Source organism: Thamnophis elegans, chromosome 16 (genome assembly GCF_009769535.1).
Source record: "Thamnophis elegans isolate rThaEle1 chromosome 16, rThaEle1.pri, whole genome shotgun sequence".
NCBI classification, from domain to species: Eukaryota; Metazoa; Chordata; class Lepidosauria; order Squamata; family Colubridae; genus Thamnophis; species Thamnophis elegans.
Window position 1 is genome coordinate 11,772,292 of NC_045556.1, and position 19,198 is coordinate 11,791,489.

At 45.4% G+C, this 19,198-nt stretch overlaps 1 protein-coding gene across 5 annotated transcripts in view; it reads left to right on the forward strand.

The window, feature by feature from the left end:
• Positions 1-19,198, forward strand: part of ADAMTSL3 (ADAMTS like 3) — a 194,071-nt gene that overhangs the window by 128,024 nt on the left and 46,849 nt on the right. For all 5 annotated transcript variants that reach the window (XM_032232505.1, XM_032232504.1, XM_032232507.1 and 2 more), the window contains 4 exons: positions 350-461; positions 6,766-6,904; positions 12,381-12,431; positions 18,974-19,178. In XM_032232505.1, coding sequence (XP_032088396.1) covers positions 350-461; positions 6,766-6,904; positions 12,381-12,431; positions 18,974-19,178 — 507 coding nt within the window. The remainder of the gene's footprint in view (positions 1-349; positions 462-6,765; positions 6,905-12,380; positions 12,432-18,973; positions 19,179-19,198) is intronic.

Consider the following 19,198-nt stretch of genomic DNA (forward strand, 5'->3'; position numbering starts at 1 on the left):
GCTCTGGCCCCCTCTCTGCCTCCGACGCAGAGCCCTCATCAGAGCCTTCCCCAGACTCCAGGACTTGCCCATATTTCTCCCCAACATCCTCACTGTTCAAATCTACTGCCAGCTCTGCTGGCTGCTGGTGGGCCACAACACTAACCACTATACCACCACGGCTCTTGGTCACTCCCTGGTCAAGCTCAAAGAACATGTTGCCTGTAGGTTCTGCCCATGAGATTTTTTTCCTCCTTGCTTGTTGTCATGTGGCTTTTGACACTGCATTTGGGTGCATGAATTAAACCATGGCAGGCCAAGGATTGTCAACATGCTGCATTCCAATGTGTTGTCATGGGACTCTCTTTAGGCCAGATATGCTGCTGCCAGAGATAGCACGGTTCAGTTCTTCTTCTATCAACCCATAAGTCACCAGTGGAGACAGACAGAATTCTTCCCTTGCACAGTAACATGCGGAGGAGGTGAGTAATGCGTGTGGCTTTGGGAGCATGTCCAGCTGTGGATGTGAAGCGATAGATATATAGCTTTCAGGGTGAGATTTGTAAGTGATGCAATCAATTGGTGTGGTGCAATAACTTGGGTGTCAGCATTCCAATTATCATGCAGAATTAAATCATTGTCCAAGGCAGAGCTATCCTTAAAGTTCCAATTTAATAAGACAGACACATTGGCACAAACTGTGGAATCACAAATCTAAAAGCTTCCTGGGATTCCACCCAGTTGAAATTTCATGATCTTATCCCCACACCCATAAATCCGTCACATGGTCCAATCTTCTTCGCCCACACTGGCATTTCCACCCATCTAGTTCCGGTCAGATGCAGAGGTGCAGAGACAAAAGATGACCTTGGGCTTCTAAAAAGGAATGACAGCAATACATTCCACAATTCTACTCCTTTCTATTCCCTCTCAATTATTACAGTAATGAAACAGCATAATGAAATAATAGAGAGTGTGGCAGGCCAAAGATCTTAAAAAGGAATATAACTGCAGGCCTGACATCAGGTTTCTTCTCTGTCTGCATTTAAAATGGAGAGCAGAAGTCTCACTTTTGGCATGGCACGTATACTACCCTGTATACGTAGTAACCTGTTTCCCTGAAAATAAGACCTCCCTGGATAATAAGCCCAATTGGGACTTTTGAGCGCATATACCAGGCGTGCTTCCGTCAATAACCAAGAAAGAAAACTCCCAACTCCATTGTTCGTGGAATCAAAGTACGTTGACTGGTTATGAAACGATAGCGGGCAAAAGTAAAGCAAGATCTGAGCCAGAAAGGCGCGAACAAGTACATATCAAATGATAACCCAGCCCCCTCCCTCCGATGACCCCACCCCAGTGTCCAATGTGCAACTCCCTTTGGTGTCATGTGGGTTGCATCTCCAAAAGGCATCATCAGGTTGGTATGCAGGACGGTTGGCCTTGACCTGGCCCAAACATCGGCCACCAGCATGCGCAGAAGATGGTGAGATGAAACCTCCCTTTTCCGTATCACCTCCTGTACCATTTATTCCTGCGCTCTACTTGGGGCTGCCCCTGAAAAGTGTTCGGAGACTACAATTAGTCCAGAATGCAGCCGCGCGAGCGATATTGGGTGTACCAAGGTTCACCCATACTACACCTATCCTCCGCAAGCTGCACTGGCTTCCCATTGGTCTCCGAGCATGATTCAAGGTGCTGGTTATCACCTTTAAAGCTCTACATGGCCTAGGACCCGGACACCTGCGAGACCGTCTTCTGCCGCATACCTCCCTAAGACCAATAAGATCGCACAGGATGGGCCTTCTCCAGGTGCCTTCAGCGGGACAATGCCGTCTGGCGATGCCTCGGAGTAGGGCCTTCTCTGTTGCCACTCCGGCCCTATGGAACGAGCTACCCCCAGAGATCCGGGCTCTACCCACTCTCATGGCATTCCGTAAAGCTATTAAAACCTGGCTTTTCCGGCAGGCCTGGGGCTGTTGACCTCTTGATTGAGGTCCAGCCCCCCCCCCCCTTTGATTGGGTGCATGTTGTGCTTCTTTTTAATTTTGTTGTGTTTTATTGTTTTAATTCTTTTTTAAATATTTTTCATTTCTGTAAGCCGCCCGGAGTCCTTCGGGATTGGGCGGCCTAGAAATTCAATAAATGAATGAATGAATGAATGAATGAATGAATGAATGAATGAATGAATGAATTCTCATCCCAAATACCAAGCCCCCACCTCCCCGTTTCGATGGCAGCCAATAGCAAGTGAGCGAAGCAGAGGCCGACATCATGCGCTAAAATAATCCCTCCCCCCAAAATAAGCCCTAAAATATTTAAATGCATGCGCAGCTGGTTCCCACCATTTCTTGGGGAGGAAGAGAGAGAACATGCCCTATGTTCCCGCATGCAGCTGCTATACATGCGGAATGGCCTCGTGGAGGCCGCTCCCACAAGCCCTAACTACCGCCTCCCTTCTCTTAGTGGCGGTCGCAAAAAGAGCAGCAGGCTCAGCGACGCTAGGGCTGGCAAGAGTGTTGCCAGAAACAGAACTCCCGGCCCTCTCTGGATCAGCTGATCCGTGGACCAAGATGAAGGGGCCTCCTGCACCTCAAAAAATAGCAAGATCTCCAACTTATAATACGAAAGCCGAAGTGTAGAAGCAACACTCTCGGGCTTGCAAAAAGAATGCATTTCTTCCTCTGCTTTTGTTTTTTTTGTTTTTTCTCATTCCCTCTCTTTAAGTAAGAAATGAGCCAAAAATATAGGTTGGACATTAATCTTAATAGTGTGCTTTAGAAAAGTTGCTCTGTTTCTTTGCTCCGGCCTAAATGCTTCTGACATAAGGTTGTTTAGCCATTGTCAAGTCCCATTTGGCTTCTTTTGCCGGCTTATAAATGACTTAAATATTTTCTGGAGGCAATCGTTTTCAAAACAAAACCAAGAGAGGGGAGGAGTAAGCGAGCAGCCATCCGTCATTCAGCGGATTATTTGTTCAAAACAGCCTTCGATTCTCTGCTGTGAAGTCTGAAGGGATTTTCGCAAGCCATGTGCATCCCATAAAGTGCAGCTGGGTTTTAATAAATGGTGGAAATGTACAGCATTCATCTTTTAAGCATTGGAACTTCTTTTACTTGTTCAACGGATTTGGTGCAGGACGTTTTAAAATTATGATAATGCTCAATTTTTTCTTCCGGGGTTTGCATTCCTTTGTGTGATGACACTTTGTCCGAGGAAAGATGCTTCATAAGAGACCTTTGATTTGTAACCCTGCAGGCTTTTTCACCTTGGCTGATATTTGCTTGCTTGTCTCCACGTTGCACTTTGTTCTTAGGGGAGGGGTCCTTTTTGTATAGCCTTTATTGTCATTGTACATCATGTATGCAAGGAAATTGTTTGCTTCAGTGGTGGGATTCAAAAAAAATTACTGCGGGTTCTGTGGGTGTGGCTTGGTGGGTGTGGCAGGGGAAGGACACTGTAAAATCTCCATTCCCTCCCCGCTCCAGGGGAAGGATACTGCAAAATCTCCCTTCCCTTCCCACTCCAGGGGAAAGATACTGTAAAATCTCCCTTCCCTCCCCACTCCAGGGGAAAGATACTGTAAAATCTCCCTTCCCTCCCCACTCCGGGGGAAGGATACTGCAAAATCTCCCTTCCCTCCCCACTCCAGGGGAAGGACACTGTAAAATCTCCATTCCCTCCCCGCTCCAGGGGAAGGATACTGCAAAATCTCCCTTCCCTTCCCACTCCAGGGGAAAGATACTGTAAAATCTCCCTTCCCTCCCCACTCCAGGGGAAAGATACTGTAAAATCTCCCTTCCCTCCCCACTCCGGGGGAAGGATACTGCAAAATCTCCCTTCCCTCCCCACTCCAGGGGAAGGATACTGCAAAACCTCCCTTCCCTTCCCACTCCAGGGGAAGGATACTGCAAAATCTCCCTTCCCTCCCCACTCCAGGGGAAGGATACTGCAAAACCTCCCTTCCCTTCCCACTCCAGGGGAAGGATACTGCAAAATCTCCCCTCCCCACTCCAGGGGAAGGATACTGTAAAATCTCCCTTCCCTTCTCACTCGAGGGGAAGGATACTGTAAAAACTCCATTCCCTCCACACTCGAGGGGAAGGATACTGCAAAATCTCCCTTCCCTTCCCACTCCAGGGGAAGGATACTGTAAAATCTCCATTCCCTCCCCACTCCAGGGGAAGGATACTGCAAAACCACCTCTGGTTTGCTTGCTTAAAAGCACGCACACACACACACACACACACACACACACACACACACACACACACACCACCTTACAAAGAAGCCGTCCCTTCCCTACGACTGAGCTTCACTTCCTCCTTAGTTGTAATCCAAGGAAGCCACACAGAACTTCATAGGATTCTTGTGTAGATCCCTTGCACCAGCGGCTTCCTTGACAGTTCTATTTTCTTTGTCTTCACCTCCTGTTGCTGAGTATGGAGGAGCCAGGCTAAAAATATTTGTGGTTTTTCAGGGCTGGGCCGAGTGGTGGGTTTTGCCTCTCCTCTTTAGTGATTGTGGCTTCCAGTTTTAATTACTTTTGGTGTTTCCTGAAGCCACAGGAAAATCTGCCAATGATACATTTCTCTGAGCCACCTCAATATATATAGCATGGTAAGCTGTGTGCAAATTTTATATAGCATGCTATGGAAAAGGTTCAGAGAAAAATCCAAGATTTCTGCTTCTGGGCATCCCCCTTCCTTCCTTCCTTCCTTCCTTCCTTCCTTCCTTCCTTCCTTCCTTCCTTCCTTCCTTCCTCCCTCCCTCCCTCCCTCCCTCCCTCCCTCCCTCCCTCCCTCCATTCCTTCCTCTTATTTGCAAATTGTGTGTTATTAGGATTGAAGCTTGCAGTAGATTTTAGGAGCTGCCCAGAGGTTCAACCTCCAAACCATAGAGAGGAAGTTCAGAAAAATGGCTTGCCTGTTTCTTTAATGTAGACACATTTTGAAATGAGATGAACTCAGATAACAGATTAACGGAGTTAGAAGGGATCTTGTAGATCATCTAGTCCAACACCCTGCTCAAGCAGGAGACCCTATGCCATTTCTGACAGAGGTCAGTACAGTGTTTTCTTGAAAGCTTCCAGGGATGAATTTCCCACAACCTTTGAAGGCAACTTCTGTTCCATGGGTGGATTGTTCTCACTGTCAGAAAATTTCTCCTTATTTCCAGGTTGAATCTTTCCTTGGTCAGTTTCCATCCATTATTCCTTGTCTGGCCTTCAGGTGCTTTGGAAAATAGCTTGACACCCCTCCCTCCTCTCTGTGGCAACTCCTCAAACATTGGAAGATTATTATCATGTCTCCCCTAGTCCTTCTTTTCATTAAACTAGACATACTCAGTTCCTGCAACTGTTCATCGTATGTTTTAGCCTCCAGTCCCCTAATCATCCTGCTTGCTCTTCTCCGCACTCTTTCTAGAGTCTCAAAATCTTTTTTATAGCATAGTGACCAAAACTGGATGCAATATTCTAGGTGTGGTTTTACTAGGACTTTATAGAGTGGTATTAGTACCTCACTTGATCTTGATTGTATCCCTCTGTAAATGTAATTTAGGATTGCATTGGCTTTTTTGGCTGCTGCCGCACACTGTTGGCTTATTTGTGAAACTTACATGGACCAGAGATAGTCAAAGTAAGCTCCTGTGTTTGCATAAAAGATAACTAAGAGTTCAGTCTATATAACTAGGAATAATGAGGCTTTAAGAGGGAAGAGAAAAATAAGTCAATACAGGTAGTCCTCCATTTAAGGAGCCGAGGTGGCACAGTGGTTAGGGTGCAGTATTGCAGGCCACTTCAGCTGACTGTTATCTGCAGTTGAGCGGTTCTAATCTCACCGGCTCAAGGTTGACTCAGCCTTCCATCCTTCCGAGGTAGGTGAAATGAGGACCCAGACTGTGGGGGCAATATGCTGACTCTGTAAACCGCTTAGAGAGGGCTGAAAGCCCTATGAAGCGGTATATAAGTCTAACTGCTATTGCTATTGCTAATTGAGCCCTAAATTTCTATTGTTAAGTGAGTCGTTTGTCAAGCATCCAAATGTAAATCATATGAGCCTGCAACCATCATAAGTGTGAAAAATAGTCGTAAGTCACTTTTTTCATTGCCATTGTAACTTTGAACATTCATTCAATGAACCGTTGTAAGTTGGGGACTACCTGTACAATATTTTCTAGACAGGTAGTCCTCGACTTAACAATCACTCATTTAGCCACCATTAGAAATCACAACAACACTGGGAAAAGTGACCTCAATGGGGAACTGAACAACGCCAGTGATTCACTTAACGAAGGTGGCAAGGAAAGTTGTGAAAGGGGATAAACTCACTTAGCAAGTTTCTCATTGAACAACACGAATTTGGGGGCTCAGTTGTGGCCATAAGTTGAGGACGACCTGTGCAACCATCCATGTTTAGAAACCTGGGTGCTTGTTGATGGAAAGGTGACGGGGTTGTGTCTTCCAAAAGCATCGGATTCCAGCCCTAAGAGGGTTGCGATGGGTCAGTGCGCATTCCGATGACTCAGTTGTCATCATGGGGGAATCAGAGCAGGTGGGAATGTGCCTTGATGGGAAGAGAGTGTGTAACCGAAAAGGGAAGCAGCTGTTGGCTGTGCCAATGTATTACATGGTTGTGGACGGTATGCCATTCTTTCGGCTGGTATCGTAAGTCACTGTTAGTGAAACAGACCAATGGAGGAGGCGTGAGGCAAGGAGAAATGGGGGGGCTGAATAATTAGGCCTGGTTGATCCTCAGATATGGCCTATTTCTCACCCCATTCTAGGTTATCAGCTGAACTCTGCCGAGTGCATGGACGTCCGTTCGAAGCGGGTGGTACCCGATCAGTATTGCCATTATTATCCTGAAAACAAGAAACCCAAACCGAAGCTGAAAGAATGCAACATGGATCCCTGCCCTTCGAGGTTTGTATGCCGCTGTATGAATGGGTGGTTGGCATTTTACTTTCCAAGTCCTTGCTAATTCCTTTTTATTCATAAGTAACCAGGGGCTCATCACGCAGAAAGGCAGGGATGGCCTGAGCTCTCAATATATGTAGAGAATATATCTCTACTCTACATTACAGAACGCTACTCTATGCTACGCTACGCTATGCTACCCTACATTACTTCTCACCTTTCCCTCTCCTTTCGCCTCTGCCTCTCCTTTTTCCTTTCCTTTTCCTTCCCCTTCTCTTTCTCCTTCTCTTTCTCCCTCTCCCTTTCCTTCTGCCTCTCCCTCTCCTCTCTGCCTCTGCCTCTCCTTTTTCTCTCCTCCTTCTCTTTCTCCCTCTCCCTCTCCTTCTGCCTCTCCCTCTCCTTTTTCCTCTCCTTCCCCTTCTCTTTCTCCCTCTCCCTTTCCTTCTGCCTCTCCCTCTCCTTTTTCCTCTCCTTCCCCTTCTCTTTCTCCCTCTCCCTTTCCTTCTGCCTCTCCCTCTCCTCTCCTCTTTGCCTCTGCCTCTCCTTTCTCTCCTCCTTCTCTTTCTCCCTCTCCTTCTGCCTCTCTCTCTCCTTCTTCTCCTTCCTCTTCTCTTTCTCCTTCTCTTTCTGCCCTCTCCATCACCTCTCTCCTCTCTGCCTCTCCTTTTTTTTCTCTCCTTCTCCCTCTCCTTCTGCCTCTCCCTCTCCTCCCCACTCCACTCCACCCTTCTTTACTCTATTTTTAATATAGAAACAAATTGACACCCTAGTGTTCTTGTACTCGCATACTAACATTCCTGAGTGACTTCTTTTCAAATCTGGTTCTGTGGGGCTGCTCTAAAACCTGAACACCAATTGGCCTGAGGTGAAAAGTCTTCCTGGAGAACTGCAAGGATAAAATTCTGACTTCTGAAACGGGGAGATGCAGGGAAGATCATTAAAAACGTCATTGGGTGAAGGATGGTGTGTATCAGAAGGAGGCTCCGACATGATGCGATCTTGGTTCAGGGAAAATGATGGTGTGGAAAAATGTTTCAAGGTCACCATCTCCTGAATTGGGGGCAATTCTGGTACATTCTGACCTCCTTGGATGTTGCTAAGGAAAGAGAGGTCATTGCCACAAGGGGATGCCCTCCCAGCACTCATCCCCCCCCACATTCAGAGTCCAGAGAACAAGGAATGACTCCAAGATGCTAAAACTCTTCACCGTCACCATCACCTGTCCTTCCTCTTCAAGGCGTTCTGATTTGCTCATTGGGAATGATTGACCTACTGGATGTCAAGTGATCACAGGACTTCCTTTCCTTTTGGATCAGCCTCTGAAAGCTTCAATCTATTTTTAAGGGAAACAGACTCAAATTCGTTGCAAGGCAAGACGCTTGTACCACATCTGGCTTCTGCCAAGTTCCCAAAGCAGCTGCAGTGCACATATTGGGTTGCACAATGACATTTAAGGCTGCCGTCCATTGGACCATCTGGTGCTGTTTCCTGGCTCGGCAAAAGTATCTTAAAATAATATTCAATATCTAGCCCAAAACCTTAAATTGCCAGCTGGCAGTGTCACTGATATATCCAATAAATAAAAGGGAAACACTTAGGGTGTATTTTATTTCCTGTAACTAAATTGTCCTTTTCTTCTCATCCCAGTCGAATAAAATCATTCGGTTGTGAGATCTCAAAAGCTCGGCTGCATAGAGGTTCCCGGATCCTTCTGGCAGGTCCACCCTGGCAAAGGCATAAATCGTTACACAAACTTTCAGGAGGATCCAATCTGAGTCGGTTACTGGGACCAAAAGTTTATTCTTCTTCCAGGCTTCCGGGCTCTTGCTGGAGCCCATCCTCAGGGAACTTCTCTCTCTCTCTGGCCTGTTTTACACATCGTATTTATAGGGCGCCTGTTTGTGTGTGGCTTTTAGTTGTTAATGAGGGTGTCGATGGCCAGGTTGATGGCCACACACAATGAGGCATCATATAAATACAACACATAGAACAGTGGGTGAAGGTGTTCTGACCGAGGCTTCCCAAGAGCATGAAGCAAACTCCTCCTTTGTCCTGGCAAAACCCCCTTTTATTAATTGATTGTGAATTCTGCTCATTCATATCCAGCAAAGTCTTTCAAGGGAGGATTTACAGTCACAGACCTTATCTGGCTTGGAGAGCTGACAGACCGATATCTGCAGAACTTGGCAAGGAGTCTCAGAGAGTCATGAACCAATTAAGCGAACTAATTGGAAACTCCACTCCCCTTTCGCTCCTCTTGTATTTCCTCTGGGAGGGGCCATTCATCGTCCACCTGTGGTCTTCCTCCCAAGTCGACCCCTGTTCGTTAGCTGTTCCCTTCGTCTGGCTGCTCTGCACATGCGCACACTGGGAACAGGCTCCAGCTGTTCATCTGCCTCACTGATGTCTGACTCTGAAGGTAGCTGATAACTGGCAAACAGCCCTGGCCCCCTCTCTGCCTCTGACACAGAGCCCTCATCAGAGCCTTCCTGAGACTCCAGGACTGGGCCATGCTCCTCCCCAACCTCCTCACTGTCCGAATCTGACTGCCAGCTCTGATGGCAGGCCACAACAGAAGGTTCATTCTCCAAGCTTGTGGGTCGGTTTCAAAACATTTCATTACCAGGCTAGGTAACATCTTCAGCGGAGTTTAGGAAATGTCAGTTTGTCTTTCTGTACCCTCATTTGACACACCCACAACTGACCCCTCACTGATCTACCGAAACCCTTATAAACAGAAGAACACAGACACTGGCATCCCTTAAACTCCACTGAAGATGTCACCTGGCCTGGTAACGAAACCTTCGGAAACCAACCAAGTTCAGAGAATGAACTTTCACCCTCATCCTTCACTCTGGAGAGAGTGAAGTTGCCTGACCTTAGGATGGGCTCCAGTATGAGCCCGAAAGCTTGGAAGAAGAATAAAGCTTGGGTCCCGGTGACTAACTCAGATTGGATCCTGCAACATTACCCTAGAACACATGCATATGCCTTCCTTTGGGCGAGAGAGGCAGGCAGGCAGCGCTTCCAACAGCTCAACTTTCTGGAGCTTCACGAGAGTCTTATTAAAGGGTGAGGAAGTGTGTAATAGGAGGACTTGCCATTAATGTTGAGAATTCTAGAGACGAAGATGCTAAAATTCTTGGCGGGGTGAATGTTCTACTTCATTTCACATTACTTGTCCTCGTAGTTATTAGGACCTGACTCAAGTATGAGGGTTGGAATGCCCAGGCTTAACGGGACTTCTCCTACAGTTTGAAGTCCTCTGGGCTCAGACACTGGAGATGAGCCAGAACATTTGAGCTGGAATCCATGGAGAAGCAGATCATAGACCCTGCTGTTATACTAATCACACCGGGGCAAAATGCTGGGCTTTGCGATTTTAATCCCCGGCCCTTCCGAGACAAGGTTTTGGCATATCTCTGTCCCTTTCCATGCCTCAACAAGACCCCGAGGCTTCTTACGTTCACAATTCCAGATAGGACACACTCATCTCTGAAGGAGCGGCATTGACTTACGCAGTTCCACCAATATAGAAGGCACTCTAAAGGGAAGGAAAAGACATGCGCCAGCAGCCCTCAGAGGCTAAAAACAGAAATCAAGAGGCAGGAAGGGAAACGGGAAAGTAATTTGCAAGCATTTCGATTAAACACCCCTTTTGCAAAGAACATTTCCAAGCAGATGCTTTGAAACAAGGTTGGAGAAGAAGAATGTCCAGGTAGAAGATAGAGACCCTCTACTTGAAAGTCTCCTACTTCCAGGAAGACCTTTTATACATGTAGAGAAGCGAGAGGTAGATGACCTTGAAGAAAAAATCAAAGTGGCCTTAGGAAAACACCAGGTGCAGAAGAAACAAGACCAGAGAGGCAGGAGAGACCCAGGCCAATGCCACCCCCCCAAAGACCACTGACTCCCTAGAACGCGTGCCCGATGTGGCACATGGAGCCATGTCTTCTGGCCCATGCGGCGTCACCCATTCCTTTTCCGGGTTTCTGGCGTGCATGCGTGTGCAACGATCAGCTGGCCTTGGTGAGACTGGCAGTGCCAGAAACTGGAAGAGCTGGTCTTCCGTTTTCTGGTCTGGGCATGTACGCTGGCCAGCTGATCGTCACACGGGCATGCACACCAGTAACTAGAAGACGAACTGGCTGGTGCACATGTGTGTGCCAGAAACCGGAAGTTCATTTCTTGGCGCACGCATGTCCCCTGAGCAGCTCCTCTTCCGGATTGTGGCCCAGACGAGTGCACACACTCCCTTTTCGGCACTCAGTGCAAAAGTTCGCCATCACTGCCCTAGAATATAAGAAGAAGGTGGAGAGGAAAATTCAGACATCTCATCTTCCTATGGAGTCTCTTTCCTGATTCGGTCTACTTTGAAGGGCTGTCAGCAAATAAAGTAGGGGGAGAAAGTTCTCCAGGCTGAGGGCATTTGTAATTTTCTCCTGCATTTTTCCCATTTCACACCTTTTCTGTGTTGTAGAAAAGGAGGGATAGTAGTGGAATGGTCTTAGCTTATAGAGTCTAGTTTAATGAAAAGAAAGATTAGGGGAGACATGATAGCAGTCTTCCAATATCTCAGGAGTTGCCACAAAGAAGAGGGAGTCAAACTATTCTCCAAGGCACCTGAGGATAGAACAAGAAGTAATGGGTGGAAACTAATCAAGGAGAGAAGCAACTTAGAACTGAGGAGAAATTTCCTGACAGTTAGAACAATTAATCACTGGAACAGCTTGCCTCCAGAAGTTGTGAATGCTCCAACACTGGAAGTCTTTAAGAAGATGTTGGATATCCATTTGTCTGAAGTGCTGTAGGGTTTCCTGCCTGAGCAGAGAGTTGGACTAGAAGACCACCAAGGTCCCTTCCAACTCATTCTGTTCTATAGTATCTAGTATCTTTCACCTTTCTGCTAGAATTTTGGAATGACAGAAACATTCATGGAAAACCTGATTTCCAAGGAGGGATTGGAAGTATAATAAGGCTTTGCAATGGTGTTCAGGAAGCAGCTCCTTCTGTAAGAGGCAATGAAGACCATAACACCAGATGGTTAATATCCGAACCTTCGAATATATGTTGTAACTCAACAATTCCAGCTAATAATGGAAGAAACTATAAATGTGTTCTATTCAGGCACAGTGAGTTAATTGCTAATCTCTAAAGTAACGTCAGCTTCCAGTCCTCTCCCCCATCCATCCACCCACCCCATCAACTCTTCTCAGGGACTAGAAAAATTAACTGCTGCAGAAATTTCGTGTTTTTTTACAAAAAGTCCCGGAATTGTATTCTTCTTTGTTAGCTAACTGGTTTGCTTACTTAGCTCCTTGGGAAAATTAAATTCAACAGTTAAAAGAGGAAGCTCACCGTAGCACTAAGTTGTTTCCCCAAATTTGGTGAATGTTTTGTTTACAAAGGAATGCCTCAAATGGAAAAATTGTAATCCGGCATCTGGCAAATAACTTTGTAAATGCCTCTGCTTTATTCACAGTGATGGATTTAAGGAAATCATGCCCTATGATCATTTCCAGCCACTTCCCCGGTATGTATGACACTTACAAGATACAGGTTATTAGCATTCCATTGATAGCTGACTGCAGTGCACTTAGGTTATAATTTCATATGTACAATGTCCTGCTTACTCAAGGCGAAGACAAGGAATTTATTGTTGCCGTAGATGGTAAGGTCTGAATTTGACCGTCTACGACATTTGGTTGTTGAGATAAAGTCACTCTAGAGTACAGGGCATTTAATACATTAATCCACTTGCCGACTTAAGTGCAGGTATTCCATTAGCAAGATATGCCTAAGATAATAATGGTTGAGTACAGTGTAGAAGTCGGCTAAATAAAGACAACTCCTTGAAGGTATTCATGAACAAATGATCTGTACTGAATGGTGAATTTGGTAAAATTTCAGTGGAATAAAAGCTGGGGGCAGCAATAGCAATAGCACTTAGACTTATATACTGCTTCACAATGCTTTACAGCCCTCTCTAAGCAGTTTACAGAGTCAGCCTCTTGCCCCCAACAATCTGGGTCCTCATTTTACCCACCTCGGAAGGATGAAGGCTGAGTCAACCTTAAGCCTGGTGGGATTCGAACTGCTGGCAGTGGGCAGAGGGAAGGAAGGAAATGAAGGGAAGGGAAGGGAAGGGAAGGAAGGAAGGACAATAGCAATAGCACTTAGACTTATATACCACTTCACAGTCCTTTACAGTCCTCTCTAAGCAGTTTACAGAGTCAGCCTATTGCCCCCAATAATCTAGGTCCTCATTTTACCCACCTCGGAAGGATGGAAGGCTGAGTCAACCTTGAGCCTGGTGAGATTCGAACTACCAAATTGTGGTCAGCCAGCAGTCAACAAAAGTAGCCTGCAATACTGATTCTAACCACAGCGCCACCACAGCTCATAATCAATAGATTTCTACCTATGGAAAGAGATAACATATTGCATTGTCAATGGCTATCTCATTGTCAATTTTGTGATCTGGGTGGAGTTTTTTTTCCTTTCTTTTTTTTTTTAAAAAACCAGTGTTGCATAATAACCATGGCACAGAACAACTGTAAAAATTAGAATGAAATAGAATCCTTATTTCTGTTTACTCTGACTCAGCAGTAAATGAAGGAAGGAAGAAGTTAGATCAGGAGTAAGGACCTCATCGCCACTCTTTCAAAGTTGCTAGAACCCATTTCTCCTTGACTTGTTTTCATATGGAAGTTTATTTATTTATTTATTTATCAGACTTATATACCACTTCATAGGGCTTTCAGCCCTCTCTAAGCGGTTTACAATTTTTTTTAGCAAATTGAGTCAGCAACTTGCCCCCACAGTCCGGGTCCTCATTTCACCCACCTTGGAAGGATGGAAGGTTGAGTCGACCTTGAGCCGGTGAGATTTGAACCACTGACCTGCAGATCACAGTCAGCTAAAGTGGCCTGCAGTACTGCACCCTAACCACTGCACCACCTCGGCTCTTCTAGTTCTTTTATTCACTACTTAGGAAGCCACAGTAGGTTCCTCCCGTGTTCTTCAATACAATGGTCACCAACTGGTGGTCCGCAGAAAAATTATTTGCATTTTTTTTATATTGCACTAAATCGGGGCTCCTCAAACTTCGGCCCCTGAGCTGGATATGTGCAATGAGCTTGTGTTGCCGCAGAGTCTCCTCCTTTGAGTTTTTTTTTTTGTGTGGGTCATAGGAGAGCAGAAATTCTGACTCGAGGTCTGCTTAAGCCTCCTGGTGCCTGGTTTTGGGCGAAGGCTGGATGGACAGAAGCGCCGCTGGTAGCAAAGAGCCGGAGGGCCTTATTCCAGTGGGACTACATCATGGCCTGAAACCTGCTGACCATCTCAGCCCACTGAGTCTTCAGGCCCCTCTCTCTGGCCTTGCACTCCTGCAGGTCTCCCCTCTGCTTGGAAAGCCTATGCTCGTAGTCCTCAGGGAGGTGCTTCCGCTGAGCCTCCTTCTCGGTCGGATCCAATTTGAACTGAGCTGTTTTGCCAACTCTTTCTCCTGGGGACTGCTTAGCTACAACAGCTGCTTCCTGTTGGGACCCTTAAGGAGCCCGGGTGGGCAGGCGAGGAGTGGCTGGGAGGGGAGGGGCGAGTAAAGGCTGTCAAGGCGCCCCTTGAAGAGAGTGACATTGAGTTTGCCACGCCCACCCAGTCACATGACCACTTGGCCATGCCCGCCCACCCAGTCATTAGACAGATCATATTAGTGGTCCCTGAGGTCTGAAAGGTTGGTGACCCCTGCTCTAATACCTTCAGTTATTGTACTGCAGATTTCCTACCTGGCAGGTAGAAATTCCAGGGATAGAGAGCAGAAACGAAAGACAAAGGAATTGGCCTGGATTTGACTTGCATCCTCTCCTCCCTTTTCACTTCTAAATGCTGACAAATGGTAGAACCAGATGGAAGCTTCCTTTATGATCCAGTAGAGAGAGATGCAGACTTCATTCGCCAAATGAGGGACTTGGGATAAGAAGTGGAAAGCCTTTGTAGAGGGTCTTGAATGACCTCAGGCTGCAAATGCATCACCGGAATGTTTAAACAGATGGAGAAATCTTGGAGGGGGAGGGAAATTCCCACGCTACATGTCTCTTCCCATTTCTACACCCTTACACACACTGTATACACCTTCTCCTTTAAAGCCATCCCAAAAGATTTTACAGTTTAAAATCTTTCTGGAGTTCTAAGCAAACCGTTCACCTGTCCAGCCTCTGAAAACACATCTCAGGAACCATTCCAGAAGCTCCCTTTGCCATTCCTGAAATATCCTCCCAGGAATTGGGGATCGGGATTGTATTTTTGAATGGATGGAATAAACAAATGCAGCTGTAGAAACCTTGCTCTGTACACACATCCACACTGCATTACAGCATAGGTAAAGGTAACACACATGCATGCTAGTCGTTTTCGACCCTAGAGGGTGGTTCTCATCTCCGTTTCAAAGCCAAAGAGCCAGCACTGTCTGAAGACATCTCCATAGTCATGAGGCCGGCATGACTCAGTGCTAAAAGCGCACGGAACGCTGTTCCCTTCCCACCAAAGGTGGTTCCTATTTTTCTACTTGCATTTTTTACGTGCTTTCAAACTGCTAGGTTGGCAGAAGCTGGGACAAGTAATGGGAGCTCACTCTGTTACACGGCCTAGGGATTCGACCTGCTGAACTGCCGAGTTTTCTGATCAACAAACTCAGCATCTTAGCCACTGAGCTACCACATCCCTCGGCAGCTGTAGAAACCTTGCACTGTATACACATCCACACTGCATTACGGCTTATTCAAATCTAATCACTACATTTGACGGTAAATTTTCTTTGCTTCCTAGTAATGATTTAAAATGTTCACAATGTTTCATGTCTATGTGGCTGCACACATACTGACTGCATCTAAGATCTCTACTATTTCATTATGAACTTGCTACTGAAAAGCTATGTATTATTATTATTATTATTATTAATAATAATAATTGGAGGAAACATCATAAAAGCCATAAATACCTGGGCTATACCTGTAATTCAATACTCTGCAGGAATAATTGACTGGACCCAGATGGAGTTGGACAATTTGGACAGAAAAACAAGGAAGCTTACAACAATGAATCATGCTTTGCACCCTAAAAGTGATGTTGACCGATTGTATCTACAAAGAGCAGAAGGTGGTCGAGGACTCCTACACATAAATCAGACTGTGGAAGAAGAAAGACACAGCTTGAATGATTACATCCAGAAAAGTGAAGAACCAATGATTAAGGAAGTAAATAAAGGAGGCCTTTTGAAGACAACTAAGTTAAAAGCTGAATATAAGAAAGAAGTAATTGATAAGTGAGCTGAAAATTGGAAAAGCAAAGCTATGCATGGCCAATACTTGAAAAGTATTGAAGGCAAAGCTGACCAAAAACTAACTTGGAACTGGTGAAGATCAGGAGCACTGAAAAAAGAAACAGAAGGCTTTATTTTGGCAGCTCAAGAACAAGCCTTAGCCACAAACTGCATGAAGGCAAAAATTCAACATGTTACCACCAACAGCAAATGTCGCCTCTGTAATGAGAAAGTTGAGACAGTCGACCACTTGATCAGTGGGTGCAGCAAAATTTCACAAACTGACTACCTACAATGCCATGACCGCGTTGCTAAGATTATTCACTGGAAATTGTGCCAAAAGTTTGGATTTGAGTACAGCAAAAACCACTGGGACCATCAGGTTGAGAAGGTTCTAGAGAATGAAAAAGTCAAGCTCTTGTGGGATTTCAGAATTCAGACTGACAGGTACTTGGCCTACAACATGCCTGACATAACAATAGTTGAAAAGAAAAAAAAGTTTGGTTCATTGACATTGCAATACTTGGTGATGCACGAATTGAAGATAAGCAGCAAGAAAAAAATCACAAAGTACCGGGACTTGCAAATTGAAGTTGTCCCGATTGTAATTGGAGCCCTTGGAGCAATACCTAAAGGGCTACCTCGCTATTTGGAAATTTTAAATTTATCAGACTTGAACATTCTGAATGCGATTGCTGCTTCAAACTATGGCACGTCCTTGCAGCAAATGGCAAACAGCCAGGTCAACTTCAGCACATCATTGCAGCCTGATTCAGCATGAGCAGCTGATTGGCGGGTGGATCAGTCTCCCAGAATACTCCCAATCAGCTGTTCCAGGCTGCAGGGATTGCCAAGACCACCGCCGCCTCCATGCCTTCCGTTTTTGGTGTATAAGACGCACCCAAATTTTCATCCTCTTTGGGGGGGGGGGGATTGTGTCTTATATTCCGAAACATAACGTTAAAATAGGAGAGCTTGTTCAGAGGGAGTTGTCTTCTTTTTTTTTTTAATGGGTTCTTGCAACCTGCAGCTCAGCCCCAGGGATTCTGCTGGGTTCATTTGGAATATTCTACTGTAATGCGAAGCGACACTCATAGTGGAACATTTTAAAAATGAGCCTTTGGGTCTTTTTCATATCTCATCAATCATCCCCACAGCTGAGCTAACGAAACGATAACAGCAGATGAGCATATTTATCAGGGGTGATGGCGAAACCATTAGCTCTAAGCTCTCACGCGTTGTCTGGTTTTGATCATGGAAGCTTGGTTGAAATGTCAACACTCTACATGCAGCAAGTTTCATGTTTAGTTTGAGAATGATGTGATTAATTTATTCCAAGGGGGAGCATTATATGAATCATTTCAGGCAGGGAACATTCTCGTCCTGCCTTTAGCATCGTTGGGAGCAGTTATTTGAACGTACCTTGTGGATTTATAGGTTTTGTTGCTCCATGTCTCCTGGGTTGGACTTCTTATTAAACTGAGCTGTGGTGGTGGTGGTGTGGTTAGAATGCAGTATTGCAGACTGACTTTGCTCACTGCCAGGAGTTCGATCCTGACCGGCTCAGGGTTGACTCAGCCTTCCATCCTTCTGAGGTGGGTAAAATGAGGATCCAAATTGTTGGGAGGCTGTTAGAGAGGGCTGTAAAAGAACTGTGAAGTGGTATATAAGTCTATGTGCTATTGCTATTCTAGTTTTGCATCTTGTGTGAATTTAGTCTATTGGGTTTAATACATCCTGCAAACTGGATTAACGGTTAATTTAATAATTAGGAAGCATGTTGGTCATGAAGTGTGGGAGACAGTGTAGCATGGAGGTTAAGCTGTTGCATTGGGATTGGAGATCCAGGTTTAGGTTTCAAGAGCCGTGGTGACCCAGTGGTTAGAATGCAGTACTGCAGGCTGCTTCTGCTGACTGCCGGCTGCCTGCAATTTGGCAGTTCAAATCCCATCAAGCTCAAGGTGGACTCAGCCTTCCATCCTTCCGAGGTGGGTAAAATGAGGATCCAGATTATTGGGAGGCAATATGCTGATTCTGTAAACCGCTTAGAGAGGGATGAAAAGCACTATGAAATGGTATATGTCTAAGTGCTATTATTTCTATGACTTCCCAAGAAAAGTTTTTGGGTGGGATTCTGTCTGAACTATGCAGCAGGCAAAAAACACCCTTAGGAATACATTAATTCATTTAATAACCACAGTGTTCATTGAACAATCATCATCAAAAAAGTAGTGAATTTAAGTCCAGTCACCCAGGTGCCTTGACTTATGACTGTCATGACGTAGGATGGAAATTTGGGCCTCCATAATGGCCATAAATTGATTACTACCTGTATCAAATGTCCACATAAAATTGAATTATGCTGTTAGGATTCAATAGCAAGTCTTACGACCCAAGGTTTAAAGTTTTAAGGGTGGACACTTCTCAACACAACCATTCTGTGTTCAAAATGCTCTAATTTGAATTGAAAACGGAGTATTTTGTGTCCAGACGGGACTGTTTGGACTATCAGGGAAATGCCTAAAATTTAAAATCAAGGATTTTTTTTTTTAGCTCTGTATCCAGAATCATCAAAATAGCCTGTTTCAGCCCCTTTAGATTTGCAATTGGTTGAAACGGAAATATTTTGCACGTGGCTACATCTCAACGGCCAAGGGAGAAAGCAGCCTAGTATTTTCATTATCACTTGCACCTGAAAGCCAGGTAGAAATCCAATGTGCTTTTCTTCTTGGGATGCTGTTATTTCACTCAAACAGCTGGGAGCACAATCCTTGGACCACTTGCTCAGTTTCGTGCGGAGGAGGAATTCAGAGGAGAAGTTTTGTCTGCGTGGAAGAAACCATGCATGGAGAGATATTGCAAGTAGACGAGTGGAAATGTATGTATGCTCCTAAGCCCAGAATCATGCAAGGTTGCAACCTGTACGATTGCCCTAAATGGATAGCTCTGGAATGGTCCCAGGTAAGGAAGAAGAACATTTA